The sequence below is a fragment of the Mustela putorius genome, unplaced genomic scaffold (genome assembly GCF_011764305.1).
Source record: "Mustela putorius furo isolate JIRA1106 unplaced genomic scaffold, ASM1176430v1.1 tig00003859_pilon_pilon_pilon, whole genome shotgun sequence".
NCBI lineage: Eukaryota > Metazoa > Chordata > Mammalia > Carnivora > Mustelidae > Mustela > Mustela putorius.
The window spans coordinates 3,766,946-3,787,232 of NW_025422011.1; the positions used below are offsets into that span (position 1 = coordinate 3,766,946).

The window sequence follows — 20,287 nt, forward strand, 5'->3', positions numbered from 1 at the left end:
CCCCCGCCGTCCGCCATCTTGGGGAGGTCGGCGCTGGAGGAGGTGGAGCCCCGGAGGCGCTGCCCGCTGACGACCGGCTTTCTGAGCCTCGGTTTGGGCGGCGCGGACAGCCGGGCTTGGCTTCAGGTCGGAGACAGCTTTTTTTGTTACTGTTTTCCTGTAGGCAGTTCGATCTCGTGGCGTGGGAACCAGAGGGAGATACAAGGAGTGTTCTAGGTGGAGCCTGAGCGGGAATGAGAGGACTCTGTGTATATATTTACATAGATATGGATTTAATAAAACCTTGGTTTTCATTTTACTTCATTTTTATGTCTGGTTGTGTCATATGGTTTTGAAATAAAAGGTATGCTTTCGAAAGACGTAAGGGAAGAGATGGATTCTCTTTTGTTCGTAAAGCCTCGCAGTAGTGGAGGCTTCAGAGTTGGGCGCATTGTCCGTCTAGGGCCGCGCTGTCCGGTAGAAGGATGGGAGGCTCGAGCCACGGAGAAGTGTTTTAAAAGAGCGAAATAACGCGTTTGATTTAACCCATTGTATTCAACACAGTATTAGTTCAATATAACATCTGTACAAATGACTGAGCTATTTTATTTTTAGTACTAAGTCTTTTAGGCTTCCAGCTTGTCTACGTGGAGACTGGCTAGGGATGCGCCTGGGTGGCTCAGTCGTTAAGGGTCTGCCTTTCCCCGGGGTCATGATCCCAGAGTCCTGGGGTTAAGCCCCCGCATCAGGCTCTCTGCTTGGCGGGAGGCCTGCTTCTTCCTCTCCCACTCCCCCTATTTGTGTTCCCTCTCTCGCCCTCTGCAAATAAATACATAAAATATTTTAAAAATTTAAAAAAAAAGTTCAGACTGGCTGGATTTCAGGGCTTAAGAGCTGCATGTGCCTAGTGGCTACCTTACAGGGCAGCACAGGTCTAGGCTGGAGGTCTAGATCAGGAGACCCATAGCATTGGCATCACCTGGCAGTTTATTAGAAATGCACCTTCTTGGCTCTTTTACCCGACCCCACCAGATTCTGACTTTCAGCAAGAGTCCCAGGTATGTACGTTAAGAACTCTTCTCTCTAGTGAACCAACATGTAGGTAGACTAGCCAGGCTAGTCCTGGCTTCTAGTAAGATAATGTTTTAGGTATTTCACGGCTGCCTTCTGGCTTTGTGTGTCATTTTGTGTTTAGGTTCATTATGCTTTTGGTTTTCTCTTTGGGAAGAGGAGGATGAGAATTTTGCCTGACCGCCTTCCTACGCTGGCATATTGTCAGAAAACAAAAATAATTGCCAAGTGTTTAAACATCTCTTCCTACTCTGGGAGCAACGACCACAGCACTGGTTTTTAGTTCCATTTGAAAGTTGCTTTTCTTAGAGGATTGAAGTAATGAACATTCATCTCGCTAAAAATGTATGACCTACCCACTTTTTTGCCTAGTACTCTGCTAGACAGCAGGTATGGAAATCTGACCACTGAGCAATGTGCAATTCAGTGGAATATTGGCAGGTTAACAATTGAAATACAGGATAATGGAGGTATATAACGGCACATGTGTAGAGAAGAGAGAGCAACCGACCAGGTGAAAGGCTTCAAGCAAAAGTGCTGATTCAAGTAGAATAAGCAATACATGAAAAAAACGTGAAAACTGGGGCGCCTGGGTGGTTCAGTGGGTTAAAGCCTCTGCCTTCGGCTCAGGTCATGATCCCAGTGTCCTGGGATCGAGCTCCGCATCAGGCTCTCTCTGCTCGGCAGGGAGCCTGCTTCCCCCTGTCTCTGCCTGCCTCTCTGCCTACTTGTAATCTCTGTCTGTCAAATAAATAAAATCTTAAAAAAACAAAAAAACAAAAAAACGTGAAAACTGTCAGGTTGTAAGGGTTTCTTGTATGTCATACCGAAAAGTTTAAACACAGACAATTTTGAAATGAAAAAGTGGAAAACGAGTCTCCCTGTTCTCAGCATTTTATTTTAAGGCGTAGACATCAATCCTCTTACCAGTGTATAAAGGTTGCTAAGTAATGGCAGTCATCATCGTCTAACATTTGTTAAGTGTTTTAATACATACTGGCACTAGTATTCACATAGTCATCTCTGCTGACGTACCGGGCATAGGCTAGTTAAGTAATTTGGCCAAGATCATATAGCTAATAAGTGGCAGACCTCAGATTTGGACTCCGATCTACCTGACTCTAGAGGCTGAGCATGGCTGAAGGATGGTGAGGAATTTGAGAGCAGCCCCAACATCACCTATTTTGACTATCAGCAATTTCTTTCACACTCATAAGTTAACCTATAAAAGGGCAGAATCATAGCTTCTGTAGCTTTAATGTACCACAGGCCTCTGCTTTCTCTAGATGATAATCCATGTCCTTGGAGATCCTGTATTAGTTTTCTGTTGTTGTGTAATAAATTACCATAAATTTAGCAGCTTAACACATACCTGCAATCTCACTGTTTTCATGGGTCAAGAGTCTGACGTGGCATGGCTGTGTTCTCAGTGTCTCACATGGGTGATAGAAGGCTGCTTGCTTTCTCCAGGGTTTGGGGGCCTCTTTCAAATTCTTGGCAGAATTCAGCCCTTTGCCATTGTAGTCACTTTTCTTGCTGGCTGCTGACTATGGCCATTCTTGACTCCCCCCACCATTCCCTGCTACCATGGCCTTCTCAACATGGCAATATTCCTTCAAGGGAAATGGGGAAAATCTCCACTGCCTCAGTTTCTGACTTCCTCCATTTCTGATGGCTCGACCCAGATTTAAAGGGCTCATGTGGTTAGATAAGGTCTGTCTGAATAATCTCTCTTGATTAACCCAAAATCAACTAATTTGGTTGATTTGTAATCTGTCAGTGCACATTTGGGTTGTTTCCATATCTTGGCTCCTGTAAATGATACTGCAAGAGACATGACAGTGCAATCTATATTTTCAAATTAATGTTTTTATTTTCTTTGGGTAATTCCCCAATAGTGGAATTACTGGATTGTGTGATATTTCTATTTTTGATTTTATGAGGAACCTCCCTGCATGGCTGCACCAGTTTACATCCCTACCAACAGTGCATAAGTGTTCCTTTTGCTCTGTATCCTTGTCAACACTTGTTACCTGTGTTTTTGATTCTAGTCTTCCAACAGGTGTAAGGTGATTCTCATCGTGGTTTTGTTTTAAAGATTTTTTATTTATTTATTTGATAGACAGAGATCACAATTAGTTAGAGAGGCAGGCAGAGAGAGAGGAGGAAGCAGGCTCCCCGCTGAGCAGAGAGCCCGAAGAAGCCGGGCTCCATCCCAGGACCCTGAGACCATGACATGAGCTGAAGGCAGAGGCTTTAACCCACTGAGCCACCCAGGTGCCTCCTCATCGTGGTTTTGATTTGAACTTGCCTGCTGATTAGTGATGTTGAGCATCTTTTTATGTCTTTTGGTCATCAGCATGTCTTTTTTGTTATTGTTGTTAGAGAGAGAGTGAGTGCACAAGCAGGAGGAGCAGCAGACAGAGGGAGAAGCAGGCTCCCCGCTGAGCAAGGGGACTTGATTCCAGGAGACTTGATCCCAGGACTCTGGGATCATGACCTGAGCCAAAGGTAGATACTCAACTGACTGAGCCACCCAGGCGTCCCAATTTTTTTTTTTTTTTTTTTAAGATTTTATTTGTCAGAGAGATAGCAAGCGAGAGAGCGAGCACAGGCAGACAGAGTGGAAGGCAGAGTCAGAGGAAGCAGCAGGCTCCCTGCAGAGCAAGGAGCAGGATGTGGGACGATCCCAGGACGCTGGGATCATGACCTGAGCCGAAGGCAGCTGCTTAACCAACTGAGCCACCCAGGCATCCCTGTTGGTGTTTGTTTTTAAATGTCTATTCAGGTCCTCTGCCCACTTTTTTTAAAAAAGGATTTATTTGTTTATTTATTTGAGAGAGAGTGTGCGTGCAAGTGGAGGGGAGAGGAGTAGAGGGAGAAGGAGAGGTGAAGCCGACTCTGTTGAGAGCAGAGCTCAGTGCATCCCACAACCCTGAGATTCTGACCTGAGTGGAAACCAAGAGTTGGACTCAACTGACTGAGCCACCTAGGCATCCTCCTCTGCCCATTTTAAAATCAGATTATTTATTGTTTATTTTTTGGTTTTAAGTTATTTATAGATTTTGGGCATTAATGCATTAGCAGATTTGCATTTGCAAATATCTTCTCTCATTCAGTAGGCTGCCCTTTTGTTGATGGTTTCCCTGGCTGTACAAAAGGTTTTTAAAATTTTTTTTTGTTTTTGTTTTGTTTTGGTATAGTCCCAATACTTTATTTTTCCTTTATTTTCCTTGCTTTAGGAGACATACATATCTAGAAAAATGTTGCTAAGGGCGGTGTCCAAGATATTACTGCCTATATTTTCTTCTAGAAATTTTATAGTTTCAGGTCTCACATTTAGGCGTTTCATCCAGTCTGAGTTTGTTTCTGTGTATGGTTTAAGAAAATGGTCCTGTTTCAGTCTTTTGCCTATAGCTGTCTGTTTTCCCCAGAACCAATTATTGAAGAGACTATCTTTTCCCCATTGTATATTCTTGCCTCTCTGTTGCAGATCATTAATTGACTAGATAATCATGGGTTTATTTCTGGGCTCTGTATTCTGTTCTGTTGGCCTATGTGTCTGTTTTTGTGCCAGTATCATACTGTTTCAATTACTACAGCTTTGTACTAAATCTTTAAATTTGGGATTGTGACACCTCCAACTTTGTTCTTTTTTTTTTTTAAGATTTTATTTATTTATTTATTTATTTATTTTTTTAAAAGATATTATCTATTTATTTGACAGAGAAAGACACAGTGAGAGAGGGAACACAAGCGGGAGGAGTGTGAGAGGGAGAAGCAGGCCCCCCGCTAAGCAGGGAGCCCGATGTGGGGCCCGATCCCAGAACTGTGGGATCATGACCTGAGCCGAAGGCAGGAGCCCAATGACTGAGCCACCCAGGCGCCCCAAGATTTTATTTATTTGACAGACATCACAAGTAGGCAGAGAGCCACCCAGTCGTCCCAACTTTGTTTTTACTTAAGATTGCTTTGGCTTTTTGAGATCTTTTATGGTTCTGTACAAATTTTAGTATTATTTTAGTTCTGTAAAAGAGATTGTTGGTGTTTGATAGGGATTGCATTGACTATGTAGATTACCTTGGGTAGTATAGACATTTTAATAGTATTTGTTCTTCCCGTCCATGAGCATGGAATGTCTATCTGTTTATATCACTTTAAATTTCTTTCATCAGTGTTTCATAGTTTTCAGAGTATAGGTCTTTCACTTCCTTGATTAAGTTTATTCTTAGGTATTTTTAAAAAATATATATCTATTTATTTGAGAGAGAGAGAGAGAGCGTGCACTAGAGAAAGAGGAAGCACAACTGGGAGGCAGAGGGAGAAGCAGGCTCCCGCTTAGCAGGAAGCCCAACAGGACTTGATCTCAGGACCCTGGGATTATGACCTGAGCCAAAGGCAGACGCTTAACTGACTGAGCCACCCAGGTGCCCTTATTGTTAGGTATTTTATTCTTTTTTGGAGTAATTATCAATGGAATTGTTTTTTAAATTTCTCTTTCTGCTACTTCATTATTAGCGTATAGAAACATGATTTCTATGTATCCTGCAACTTCACTGAATTTTTTACTTATAATAGTTTTTTTGTGAAGTCTTCAGGGTTTTCTATGCATAGCATCATGTCATCTGCAAATAGGGGACAATTTAACTTGTTCCTTTTTTTTTTTTTTAAAGATTTTATTTATTTAACAGAGATCACAAGTAGGCAGAGAGGCAGGCTGAGAAAGAGGAGGAAGCAGGCTGCCTGCTGAGCAGAGAGCCTGATGCGGGGCTCGATCCCAGGACCCTGGGATCATGACCTGAGCCGAAAGCAGAGGCTTTAACCCACTGAGCCACCCAGGCGCCCTAACTTGTTCCTTTTTTATTTGGATGTCATTTCTTTTCCTTGTCTGATTGCTGTGACTAGGACTTTCAGTACTATGTTGAATAAAAGTGTTAAGAGTGGATATTCTTGTCTTGTTTCTGATCTAAAGAGGAAACAAATTTTTTTTTAAGGGCAGAGAATTTTTTTTTTTTTTTTAAAGATTTTATTTGTTTATTTGACAGGCAGAGATCACGGGCAGACAGAGAGGCAGGCAGAGAGAGAGAAAGGGAAGCAGAGCAGATAGCCTGATGCGGGGCTCCATCCCAGGACTCCAGGATCATGACCCCAGCTAAAGGCAAAGGCTTTAACCCACTGAGCCACCCAGGTGCCCCTAGAGGAAACACTCTTGATTTTTCACCATTGAGTATGATGTTAACTATGGGTTTTTCATAATATGGCCTTTATTATGTTGAGGTATATTTCACCTTTAAACCCACTTTGGTGATTGTGAGAGTTTTTATCATGAACAGATATCAAATTTTGTCAAATTTTTCTGTTTTTATTGAGATGATCATATGATGTCTATTTATCCTTTGTTCTGTCAGTGTGGAATATCACATTGATTGGTTTGCAAATATTGAACCATCCTCACATCCCTGGAATAAATCCCATTTGATTGTGGTGAATGACCCTTTTAATATATTATTGAATGCAGCTTGCTAATGTTTTGTTGAGGATTTTCTTCTTTGTTCATCAGAGATTTGGCCTGTATTTTGGTAGGTAGTTCTGGTAGTACCTTATGTTATTGAGTAATTTTTTTTTTTTTTTTTTTTTTAAGAGTTTATTTATTTATTTGACAGAGAGAGATCACAAGTAGGCAGAGAGGCAAGCAGAGAGAGAAGAGGAAGCAGGCTCGCTGCTGAGTGGAGAGCCCATTGCGGGACTTGATCTCAGGACCCTGAGATTATGACCTGAGCCCAAGGCAGAGCCTTAACCCACTGAGCTACCCAGATGCCCGAGTAATTCTTTTTTTCAATTAGTTATACACTGTTAGCGTCTGATGGCAGGAAGCATTTCCTATACAAATATACTTTTATCTTCCAGAAAGCTTGGTTAGTTTGACTTTTACTTACTATCTCTATAAAGTATAGAATTTTTGAAGCTAGGAATTGGACAATGATCAAACGGACTTTCTGGATTGTTTCCTCCTTTGAGCCATTTTATCTGAAAGTTGCAGAAAATCTCCATACTGTTTATTCCTTAGAGAAAATATAAGATATAAATGTATCTGAGATGGGGCGCCTGGGTGGCTCAGTGGGTTAAGCCGCTGCCTTCGGCTCAGGTCATGATCTCAGGGTCCTGGGATCGAGTCCCACATCGGGCTCTCTGCTCAGCAGGGAGCCTGCTTCCTTCTCTCTCTCTGCCTGCCTCTCTGCCTACTTGTGATCTCTCTCTGTCGAATAAATAAATAAAATCTTTAAAAAAAAAAATGTATCTGAGAGAGTTAACATTCTGTTTTAAATTCTGTTAATTATCTTTTGCTTCATGGTAAACCAACTTAAATTTTAGTGATTTAAATGCTTAATTTTAAAACATAATTTATTATATTTCATAGTTTATTGGCTGGATTCAGCTGGGTGGTTCTCCTGCTGTTGGCTTGGGTCACTCATAGGGCTGCATTCAGCTGAGACCTCAGCTGGTCCCGGAATGTCGTGAAATGTCTCCACACACATCTAGTACATTTGCTGGAGTGGCTGAAATGACCAGGGGTAGCTGTGCTATCTCTCAGGGCAGTTATAGAGGCTTCTTACATGGTAGAAGCTGCCAGGCTTCTTGAGGGCCAGCCCCAGAACTGGCAGTGTCACTTCTGCAATCTACTGGTCAAAGAAGGGAATAAAGATAGCTCAGATTCAAAGGGAAAAGGAAATAGATTCATCATCATAAGTGAAGCAGCCATGTTTAAATGGGAAGGGAAGAAATAACTGGCAGCCTACTCTGCATATAGTTCATTCCTTTAGAGGGATTTTGAATTGATAGATGTTGATAAGGTGGGTAAGAAAGGAGGCTAGTTCTGGCTGGAAGGGCTGTAGAGGTATATCTCCCCAACAGCTATATGCAGAGTGGGTGGGATTTTCAAAGAGGAGACAGAGGATACCTAAATATAGTGATTTCATTTAGAAATAGTTTGCCGAATAAATCAAGCAGTTTGAAGCATGAGGACTACTACGGGTGAGACCGAATGTCCAGTCAGCCCAAGATTCCAGTTCACAGTGATACTAGGGCTGCTCTGAGGGTAGCATGATGGTCAGCCTCAAAAGAATTTTCCTGATACAGACTTACCAGACATTAACTTATTGAAAGTCTTGAAGCTGTTACTGTATTTGGGGAGGACAGTTTTATTTGGGGAGTAATTTTATTATGACTGTTCATTCTGTAAGAAGCTAATGTTCATACCTGCTCCTATCCCCAGTTTTTACTCCCACATACACTCAGGTATCAGGATCCTCATTTTATGATGAATCTAGTTCATTCTATTCAAATCTTTTTAGTTTGTGCTTTTTAACCTCATCACCTTATAGCAAGCTAAATTTTAGTTTTTCCTCATAGGAATATCATTCCCCCCCCCCTTTGGTTCTTTTCTACTTAAGTATTTCTTGAGAAATACCAACTGGAACTGTATGTGGTTTTTCATCTGTCTAAGGCCTTATCTCAGATCTTGTTTATAATATCAACTCTTTATGACCAGAATTTTAATGGGATTTTCTTTATTTGTGATTGCATTAGTTTTAGGGAGTAAATGGCCAACTTTTAGGAATGAATTTACGATTTCTTAGGTTTTTGACAAATTAGGTTTCATTAGTCTAAATTTTAGTTTCCATCACACTTGTTAGACTTGAGTCATTCGCTGTTTTCTACCTGCCCAGAACTGCTTTGAGTTTTCTTTCTATGGTTTCTAACGTGGGAAATTGATCATGTGCTAAGGGAGCACACACGTGGTTGGTCCTGTACCCAACTTGGGAGGAAAGGCTTCCCAGGGAGAGTGAAATCTAGTATGACCTGAAGGATGAATCCTAAGTTAGCTGGATGAATGGGGGGTGAATAGGGGGTAATGATTTTCTGGGCAGAGGAAACATGCCTCTGTCAGAGAGTGCAGTGCCCTCTGAGTTATTGAAAGTAATTCCTCATAGATGAGGAATTCAGGAGCGCAGGGGTTGAAACTAGGAATCTACAAGTTTAGGGATAGTGCCCTCCCCACCATTTTTGTTTTGTTTTAGCGCAGCCTGGTGCTCTTAAAGCCAAGTGTTGGGGCACCTGGGTGGCTCAGTGGGTTAAACCTCTGCCTTTGTTCAGGTCATTGGCCTCAGGGTCCTGGGATTGAGCCCCACATTGGGCTCTCTGCTTAGCAGGGAGCCTGCTTCCCCCTCTCTCTCTGGTGCTCTGCCTCTTGTGATCTCTCTCTGGCAAATAAATAAAATCTTAAAAAAAAAAGTCTTATGCAGGTTTTGTTGCCTCCATCTCAAATGCTTTTCCCTGACATCTTCACTAGGCTGGCTCCAAATCATCATTCAGTTCTCAGCTCAAATTAATTGACTTTTCCTAACTGTTCTTTCTATGCTGTCACATCAGCATGCATGTGTTTTAAAACTAAGCTCTGAAATCAGCTTATGAGGCCTGTGTAGTAGAATGTGAGCTCCCAAGAGTTTGCCTCTGTTGCTCACCACTATATTCCCAGAGCCTGAAACACTGCCTTTTTTAAATTGAAAACTTAGTATGTACCAAGCACTGTTTTAGTTGCAATTATCAAGGAGTAAATTACAAAAATCCTTACCTTTGTGGCATTTTAGCCAGATTACATTCTGTCAGGGATAAACAGACAAAACAATGTACAAGTAAAGTATACAGTATGTTAGAAGTTGGCAAATGCTCTAGGGAACATGGGATAGGGTAAGTGGTATTTGCCATCTTGCGGTATTTAATTTTCCTTGAGAAAATAATCTTTGGAGATTTGAAGGACATGGAGATGGAGTTAGACAAGAGATATAAGAGAAAGAGTGCCTGGAGGGAACAGCCAGTGCAAAATCCCTACAGCAGGAGTGTCTTTGCCCAGGCCGCATGAAGCTAGCTGACTGGGGCAGAGTGACAGAGAGGAAGGATAGCAGCTGAGGTCAGGGATGGAAAACCATGGCAATGTTTTTGATTTATACTCTGAAATGAGCCACTGAATAGCTTTAAGTAGGAGTGGATCTCTGCTGTCCTGTTTAGAACAGGCTATAAATGAGTCAAGTGTAACAGCAGGGAGATCCATTAGAAGGCTGTTAAGAAACTCCAGGCAAGAAATGATGGACATAGAAATTTGACAGTCCTCAGCATAAGGTGGCATTAAAGCTGCAGGCCTGGATGTGATCACCAGGAATGCAGTTATCTCATTCCGTTCCATTTAAATTTGGCTTTAGAACACTCCTAACCATTCTAGGTGCTACTTCAGGAAGACTTTTAATAAAGGCTGGTAGCCAAATTAAGAAGTTCCAACTTCCTTTACATATAACCTGAAGATGGAAATTATTTCATAACAATTTGGCAAGTATGTATCTGATATTTTGTTTCAATAAAAATAACCAAATCATTTTTTTCAGAAATGTATTAACTTAATAAAAAAATCTCCAAAAATGAAAATTAAATATAACTTGCCCATCTTTATATTTTCATGTTTGGCACAACAGAAACCACCAATATTGTTTAATGGATATCGGGGAATCTTAAGTTATCATAATTATAACACATCAAGACACAAAACAAAATTACAAAAGGAAATTTATTTCAAAAGCATAAGGGAACATTTACATTTGAACAAGGTGATAACAGGTGTCTTGCAAAAGGAAAAAAAAAAAATCATGGCATGAAGTTTTTCTTTCAAATTTTTGAAGCAAAAGTAACCTAAGATGTGCACTGTTGCCTTTGGAAAAGTAAGGGGAACAATGAGGTGGTAAAGGAAGGAACACAGTCAACTCAGTATCAAACTTGAGAAAGTAAAGTCACTTCTGCTCAGCTTTTTTTTTTTTTTACAAATATGCTTTAAAAAAGAAAAAGAAGAAAAGTTACATTTATGTCAAATTTATATAACTGTAGTTCCAATACAGTTGCTGTACTTGAAATGGCTTTAGGCCACCAACTGATGCCTCTAAGGTCCAGACTATCTGGTCACAGTTTTCAAATGGCAATTCCATGTTCCTATGTCTTTTCGGATTCCAAGGGAGCTTAGGTTCAGCTCATACTCTTTTGGAATGTTTTAGAAATTATTGCCACCACTCCATAGTCAAGCTGACCAATTTCTTTTGCTCACTTGTATCATTCTGGTTTTTAAAAAATATTTTTCCCATAAACATGTGCAGTAATTCTAACAAAGGGGTTTTGCTTTTTCCCCAATGTAGAGGTAACAGTAATGTAGACACCTGCATTAGAATCACAAACTATTCCTCGAAAAATATGTCAAACTACTAGAAAATGTCATTCAGGCATTGAATTTGAATAGCAAACTTGGGGAGGGAAGATTAACTGTGGAACAAAAACATATGAAACATTCAAAAGGCAGAGCAAAAGGGCCTATGCTACTAAAAATGCCCATGACATTAAACACTCCACAAACCCCCCGTCCGTTGTTGTAACCTAAAGATTCTATTAGCTAACTTATACAATAATTTTGATTAATAACCTGAGAAGTTAAAATCTTGAAAGTGGCAAAAGCAAACCAAGAGAGCATCCCTTGCTTATTGGTACACCATGTTTTCAAGTCACTTTTCCTGGGTTGCCCTGGTTATTAAATCCCCAAATTCTAAATTAATCTAGCTCATCCTGTAGAAACCTATATGTACATCAGATTCAATATTTTGGCTGTATTTCTCCAGCAGGGATCTCCAAATTTATCTTTGAAAACGCAGCCTTGGTTTATTTTTAGTTTTAAATAACAATAATCATGTAAGTGCAACTGACTCAAAATCCCTCACTACTGGGAGGAAAACCTAGATAACAAGTTAATGGATTCAGCCTCAAAAAGGATCATCACCGTGTCAAAGACTACCCGTTCCAGGAATTTTTAAAAAAATGATTTATGTTGTGTAGTCAAGTTTCACAGCATGCATGTATACACACACACACACACATATATGCTTATGTATGCATGTATATTATACATACACATTTCTATTCAAATAGTAAGATCCCATAGTCAAAAGTTTATATCACAACATATGGAGAAGAGTTAAGTAAATGGTGCAAAGCAACTTACTTCCTCCTAAAAATGTAATTTCTACATTTTAAGAAAGCTGGTAAGTATTCTGCTTTTACAACACTAGGTAGGAAATGCCTAGCAGCTTTATTAAAAATAATGAAAATAAAATGTTAAGATCGACCATTACTCTTCTCCATATATTGGGGAGGAAAAAAGAGGGTAGAGGAAATCAGTAACCTTTCAACTTTCATCTTTACCAGTTATCAGAAATAGACTGAAATTTCATTACATTTTAGACTTGAGTAGCTTTCAATAACAAATTACCAAGATGTTTAAAAGTAAAAGATTCACAATATGAAGTCTGAATAATGATGATATTGCAAAAACAAGTCAAGATTGTGGACAAAGCATCCAAAAATATCACTGTGGTTTTTACCTTGGACACAACCATGGTCTGTTACAAAAGTAGATCATACATACAAAGGTATAAAGAACATTAAGTTTTTAGCTGAAGGCAGCAGTCCTTTTAAAGGGACATCCCCGGCAATCCAATGAGTAGTAGAATTTAAGTTATTATTAAGCTCATGACAATGCTGAAGAATGTGATGTCTTACTCAGTAGAGTCTTCCCCGACTACGATTTCCTCGTGCTCCCCAACCTCGGCCACCTCTACTTCCCCTGAAGGCTCCTCTCTGCTCTACGAAAAAGCGAACAAGGGTTTAGGTCTTGCTCAGGACTTCATGGTACAGCAAACACAGAAGCGTAACTCGTAGCTTTGAGTGTGTAGCAGTAGGCTCTATGAAAGCAGCGCTAGCATTCTGTTAGTGTGTAAACTCAATCTATACATAAAACCAGGGCAACACATACACTAAAGCACATATGGCAAGATGTCAAATATATTCAGAGTAGGTACTCAATTAAATGTATCCCACTAACAAGATATTTCAAGGTGACAATGTTATAAGTACATTTCTTCTTTATTTTGATGGCTATCACTACTAAAGATAATTAGACTATAAAAATTTCTATAGTTGATACGGAATTAACAAAAAGTCACTGGCCTTCAAAAGCTAGTGCCGTGAATGCAAAATATCTTGAATTATCACTGATCAATTTTGAAAAATTACGCTAGACTGAAAAGCATACCTTTCAAATGCAGTGAATAGGCAATCTGTTTTGGTCACAATATTTCAAGCACCTGGACTCACAAAAATGTGGGTATAAATGCCAGCAGCTTTGCTCGCTGCTTTATCAGCTACATGAGCTGCTCAGAGTACTGCCAAAAAGGTGATTATGTACACAGTGCTTAGATTACTGATGTACATTAAGTGTATCTTTTGCTGAAAAATCAAGTCACTTGTGTCATACAGGAGAATGAGTCTTTGATTCATTCACTAGTTACTCTCTTTTATCGCTCCAGAGAAATATTCCTTTAAAGAGTCTTTCCAGTGAAGAAAACTGATTGACGTTATCTGACAGGTTGGACTTTTCATCATACATAAATAAGTTAAGAGCCTCAAACTTCTAATTCCAGAGATCAAATCTCTTCATTGAACTTTTAAACTTCCTCATTGCAACAATCCTGTTAGGGGCAATAAAAACCACCTGGTGTTGCTGTTTTGGATCCGTAATATTGAATGGTTGAAAAATTCCTATTAAGTCCATATTGCAACCCTTTTTTTGCCATTATGGCTAGAAATATAATTACTTTATTTGGGTAATGTTTTTACCCCCCACCCCTGCGCCCAGCAACCATGAGTTAGAAAATTAACTCGACCTTTCCCCAACTTAGCAAATATTTATGTTTAATAGAATGGGATCTGATTCGAAGTCATCGTTCATGTCATGGCACATTTTTCTAAGTTGATCAGTTTGAAAGCCTTTTAAATGACACCACCATGTTTATTACCCCTTGAACATATTCAGAAAATCAGAGGTGGTCTAAGGGTAAGATGCTCCCCGTAATTTTGCAGTGACTGTAACAGGGAATATAGCAACTCTTATGTAGGCTGTAACTCTTGCACTTTTGACTGTTTAAGACTTGGCCTTATCTATGCAGATGTCAGCACATTTCCCCCCTACTGTACTCATTATGAAACCTTCCATTTTTCAGTTAACAACACTTAACAAATTAACATCTTTTTTTAAATCAAATTAACATCTTCATAGGAATCATTATTACCTATTAGCTAAGTGACTACTAAAATACACCCTTTCAATTGTTTTTCTTTTCTTTAAGATTTTATTTACTCATGAGAGAGTGGAGAGTGCATGTAGGTACACACACACACATAAACTGGAGGGGAGGGTAGAGGCAGAGGGAGAAGCAGGCTCCCTGCTGAGCATGGAGTCCAATTTGAGGCTCCATTCCAGGACTCTGGGAACATGACCCGAGCTGAAGGCAGACACATAACAGATTCAGCCACCCAGGCACCCCCTCAACTGTTCAACTGTATTAATGGGTATATTACATACACTGTATGAAGATATTGTTCGATATGGTTATCTTTTCTATACTGGCTATTTCTTTTTGCTCTGCAATGGATGTAGTCATTTCTACAGTTCAGGAAATCTCCAAATTTTCTTTCTTTGAAGGGCTCCATCCTGAGGGACCAGTCTGCATTTTCGGATCTTTTCAGTGGTTTCAAGCTTACACTGCTAACTTGAAAAACCACTGCTCCCAGTTAAAATTATACTTTATTTTTACAATCTAAAAAGGTAAAAGATGAAGGATACAAGTCACAACATACAGCATGTTCAGTATTTCTGGATTACTGGGCAATTCTGTATGCAGGAAGGAAAGCCAAACATGAGCAGGTGTTTGTAAATACTTCAACTGAAAATGCACCAGGAAGCTGAACTGACTACATATATATAAAGCAAATAAAAGACCTTGGTTAGTAAAGTGATAAACTTGGATAAGGAAAAAAAAGTCTATATTAGCATGCCTGGATTCAAAAAACAATAACAAATCTGGCTCTTCTTCTATGATGAATAAGTTCCAGCCTATAAAACTGTAACAGTCTATTTCTTTCACTGTAATAAGACTGTACATTAATACTACCTGATTCTCTAATAACCAAAAAGAGTCAATTTCCTAATCCCTCAGCATACATGATCTTTAAAAAAAAATCCAACCCGTTTTTGGAAAGATAAAACTGAGCTTGACTGACAAAGAAAAATGTCATTAAGAAAATCTATCTACTAAGTGACATTAAAACAAAGCGTTCTCCTCTCCAATTTTGAGGCAACACTGATATCCCAGGAAAAAAAAAAGCAACGTGCTTCTTTCTTCTGGACACACTGTCAGTTCCCTAAAGAAAGGACACAAAAAAGGTGGAGAAAAACTTGATGTAGATAGGTCTTCCAAATCCCATCTGTAGTATCAAGAATTTTCAACTGAATGTGTGAAAGAAAGCCAAGAACTCTTTAAAACTGCTACTGTGAAAATACCTATGACCTGTTAACATTCAACTCCAAAATGTAAAATGCTAGCAGAAATTTTGCTGCCACTTTCCAATAAAAAGAGTCAGAGTTTAGTTAGCTTTGTAATTCTGTTTATGACTAGCACCCCAAGGACAAGGTTGACCCCTTTAGGAATATTAAAGTGCTGTAATATCAGACACACAAAAAAAACAATTAACAGGCAAGCTTGTTCTGCTTTTGTTACTTTGAGGACTATAAACAACTGTAGTTATAAGGGACTCAGATTTTCTACCGACCATGAAAAACAATCACAACTAAGGTTTTGTATTTTTCACATCTCTTTTCCACATGCATTGTATCATCTGATTCTCACCAACAGGCAGCCAGTGAGTTCACATGGCAGAATCCTCCTCAGGAGTAAGTCACTTGCCCAAGTGACAAGGAATACAATTCTCTATGCATTGTCATTGCTTTCAATTACTTTTCATTTAAGCAAAATGAGGATAGTATTTGAGATAATAATTGGATTTTAACAATAATTCTCATAGACACATTACATCATACAAGTGACAGAAGACAATCTTTGTTGCAATGAGATGGCAGAATCCTTTCAATTTACAAAATGTTTTCACAAATACTGTTTTTTCTCCCCTTATTTGAAATTTTTAAGAGTGCTATGTTGTCCCTATTTTTCACATTAAGAAAAGAGGCTAAGAAATGCATATTTACATATGCATATTTACATTTAAGAGGCTAAGAAATGCATATTTACATATTTACATATGCATCCTGGAAATGATTCCAGTGATCTTTCCTACACTAATTTGCTTCCAAACCTGACTGGAGTAGAGGGGTCATTTCACAATCTAAAAACTGCTTTTTTACAATGTTTGCTCAGATACTAAAGGTATCTAGCTATTGTAGGATGACTTTAATGTTATGATTTCCTCACCCTGGAAATGATTATAGACAGTCTATGTTTCAGAATGTGTTTTAAGAATAATTACTGAAGAATTAGTTCAGACGAGTAAGTAAGACCAGTCATAATAAGCATTTTCAGTTGCAAATATTACTGTTTGTCTTTTTCTTCTTTTTAAAGATCTTATTTATTTGACAGAGAGAGAGACAGTGAGAGAGGGAACACAAGCAGGGGTAGAGGGAGAGGGAGAAGCAGGCTTCCCTCTGGGCAGGGAGCCTGACTTGGGGCTCAATCCCACCACTCTGGGATCATGACCTGAGCCAAAGGCAGCCACTTAACAACTGAGCCACCCAGACTCCCCTAAGCTTTGATTAAGGAGCTCATTCAGTGATATTTCATCCTTTCTTCTTTTAGGCTCTAAGTCAAATGAAATAAATTTCACTTCTTCACAGCAGTGGGAGACAATGGACTAGTGGGAAGCTCTCCTGGCACCAATGGCTAACACTGACAGGGAGACTGCACTCTGGGCAGTGGAGACAGACTGCAACAGGACACACCTTCCTTGCCAGATGATACTTTAAACATCTGACTCCACTTCTAGGACTTTTCAAATAGTTAAGAAGATGGAAGACAAGCAGGAGGCAGAAAAGATCCAAGAAGATTACTGATATCCTCACATCTGCCAGAAGCTGTAACTACTCCTGAGGGAGAATGCACAGAATGTCTTGCCTTGAAGTTACAACAGGGAAAACCAGGAATGGATGGTTCATGCCAACTTCCTTCGTTTTGTTCCTTCCTCTGAATACAAGATGCATATTATCTTTTCCAAGTTCTTTTCTAAGTACTGCATGCTCTATTTAGTGAGCCCATGAGGAAGGGTTAGAAAGAAATGGGGTAACTTGTTTCCCCAATAGCTCTCATTTCCCAAGCTACCTCAGAAGTCAGTGGAAAAAGTCACATATTATATATGTGACTATATATAATTAATTAAAATCAACTGTTACATAATTTCTTCCTAATTTCTCATATTGCTTGTACCCAAACGGAAACGCTCACCATAATTAAAGTTGCTCAAATTGCTGCTATATTTCCCACTAGGAGGATTATATATCTGCCTGGCATCCCTTTTTGGTCCGGCTGAAGATTTCTTGGGTGGTGAACCAGAAGTTGTATCTTCATTGGCTCTCTTCTGCCTGTAATGGTAAGAAGAATGGCAATAAAAAAATTCTATTACCAGAGGCCATTAAAACCATTGTAATTTAGCCTATCAGTTACAAAAGACATCCCAAAGATGATAGTTATATCAGAAAAAAGGAAATAACATTCTGAGGTCATCAAATTAACTGTGCCTTAGTAATCCACACAATGCCAGAGGGGATTTACAAGGCTTGAAAATAATCTGGAATATGTGGCTACAAAATTTTAAGGGCAAATGACTTAGTTTGTAAAATTTGTCAAAAGTCTATGCCACAGAAGTACAGACAACCCTGAAAATTCCAGGGTTGTACTATACCTGTTTATTTGATATATACTGCAATTAGACTTTGTATTTTAAGTCATGCTTCTAATACTCATATTTTAACATCTTATTAAGACTATTTAACTGGTAAGATACCCTTCTGTATAGTAAATATAACATCTGAATTCAGATTTTCATATTTATAAGTCATAACTATTAGAACACTTATAATTCTTTTAAATATATCTTACCCAATTTCAACCTTCTGTACAGGTTTCCAAGATAATGTTACTGTGCTTTTATAAGAAGGAGGAATGTGGAAGAGATCCTAAAAAGACAAAATGAAGACAAGATTTCTAATATATCTGGTGGTACGGAGAATGGTGGTGAGGGTAAGAAGCATGGAGACATCTTAAAGTTTAGGAGAGAGTAAGTTCTTATCTATCCTTGTTCACCTAAAAAAAAGTTGCAAGAGAAAAAATAAACAGATGATTTTGTTTATAAATTATATCTATTACACTTCATTAATGTCATTTTGTATGTATCACTTCAGAAACTGTAGCTAAGTTTTTTTTTGGTTTTGTTTTATTCATTTGAGAGAGAGAGAAAGAAAGAGAGCACATGAGCTCCAGCATGGGGTGGGGGACAAAGGGAGAGGGAGAAGCAGACCCCCACTCGCTGAGGAAGAAGCCTGACATGGGGCTTGACCCCAGGACCCTGGGATCATGACCTAAGCCAAAGGCAGATGCTTAACCAAATAAGCCACCCAGGCATCCCTAGCTAACTTTTTTCTAAATGATGATCATTTAGAATTCCAGGATAAAATATATCAACTGTAATAAAACGAAGTCTTAAATATTTCTTTTGCACAGATGCAGTCACTGAGGTGCCTTAAGGGAAAAAGAATGGTGCAAACTATATTTGCTTTTGCAGATTTTTAAGTGGTTCAAAATTAGAACAAAACTAGAATGCTAAAGGCCTGCTTAATATTTTTCTTCTTCTCAAATATCTGTAAGTTACCAATAAAGGAAAAACCCACAAGACTTAAATACCAAGTTATTAGTATATGGTAATGCAAATGTTTGCTGAATTTAAATGTTAAAGTAACTGAAATAATCTAACCTCATGATATTCTCAAAACTTAGATAGATTTCTAAACATATTTATTATTAGTTTTTTACCTAACATTTCTTATCAGCTTTAACTTTGATTTTTAAAAAAGATTTCATGTATCTATTAGAGAGAGAGTGAGTGGGATGGATGGGGGGAGAGAATCTGAAACAGACTCTATGCTGGTGCAGAGCCGAAAATGGGGCTCAATCCCAGGACTGAGATTATGACCTGAGCTGAAACCAAGAGTCAGACACCGAACTGACTAAGACACTAAGGCAGCCCACTCTGATTTTTATATATCAGTAAAATTTGATCAAACTGTTCTTTCTACAGTTAAACATTAATAAAAACCATCACGATATGAAACTTAAGTCCATTGTGCCAGATAAATGCAGGGAATTAGCGGTAAAGTCCTTTGGATCAAAAATGCTTGAGGTTTCTAACTAGACTCATTAATACACGATAATGTTATTAAAGAAAGGAATTTTATTGTATCTATATATGAGAAAATGGATGTTGGCTGAATCTATTTGTGATAGTAATAATTTCATCATATATGTATGTTAATCATATATACTTTAAAGTGATACGATGATATGTATAAATTATTTCTCAAAAAAATCACATTTTGATAAATGAATTCACTGTTTGAAATTATTAGTTTTAAGGTTTGAAATTAGTAGTGGCTAAAATTATGGAAAGAGCCCAAACATCCACTGACCAATGAATGGATTAAAAAAATGTGGCGTGTGTTTGTGGGTGTGCATGTTTATACATACATATGTATTAGAATATTACTCAGCCATCAAAAAGAATGAAAGCTGGCCATTTGTAACAATGGGGATGGAACAGAAGTGTATTATGCTAAGTGAAATAAGTCAGACAAAGAACAATCATGATTTCACTCATACGTGGAATTTAAGAAACAAAACAGATGGAACACAGGAGAAGGGAAAGAAAAATAAGATAAAAACAGAGGGGGCGCCTGGGTGGCTCAGTTGGTTGGACAATTGCCTTCGGCTTGGGTCATGATCCTGGAGTTCCGGGATCAAATCCCACATCGGGATCCCTGCTCAGTGGGGAGTCTGCTTCTCCCTCTGACCCTCTCCCCTCTCATACTCTCTTTCTCTCTCTCTCTCTCTCAAATAAATAAATAAATAAAATCTTAAAAAAAGAAAAAAGATAAAAACAGAGGGAGGCCATACAGAGGGGTGCTGGAGGAGAGGTGGGTGGGGAATGGGTTAAATAGGTGATGGGTCTAAAGAAGGCATTTGTTGGGATGAGCACTGGG

The 20,287-nt window shown here is 38.9% G+C and overlaps 1 protein-coding gene and 1 long non-coding RNA gene across 4 annotated transcripts in view; one reads left to right on the forward strand and one right to left on the reverse strand.

Annotated features, from left to right (window-relative positions):
* Positions 1-41: 41 nt before the first annotated feature.
* On the forward strand, positions 42-18,518 carry LOC123387755. The gene is made up of 3 exons (XR_006602248.1): positions 42-126; positions 16,839-17,625; positions 18,157-18,518. It is a non-coding gene; the product is annotated as an uncharacterized LOC123387755 (long non-coding RNA).
* The window catches only part of API5 (apoptosis inhibitor 5), a 28,517-nt gene continuing 18,878 nt past the window's right edge, over positions 10,649-20,287 (reverse strand). Inside the window, exons 12-14 of one of the 3 annotated variants that reach the window (XM_004763208.3) lie at positions 18,135-18,211; positions 17,481-17,617; positions 10,649-12,771 (exon numbers count right to left, since the gene is read on the reverse strand). In XM_004763208.3, the coding sequence (XP_004763265.1) occupies positions 12,749-12,771; positions 17,481-17,617; positions 18,135-18,211 (237 nt within the window). In that variant the 3' untranslated portion in view covers positions 10,649-12,748. Of the gene's footprint in view, positions 12,777-14,831; positions 15,394-17,480; positions 17,618-18,134; positions 18,212-20,287 lie in introns of those variants that run through there. The other 2 variants (XM_004763207.3, XM_013061746.2) reach the window with 2 other exon arrangements.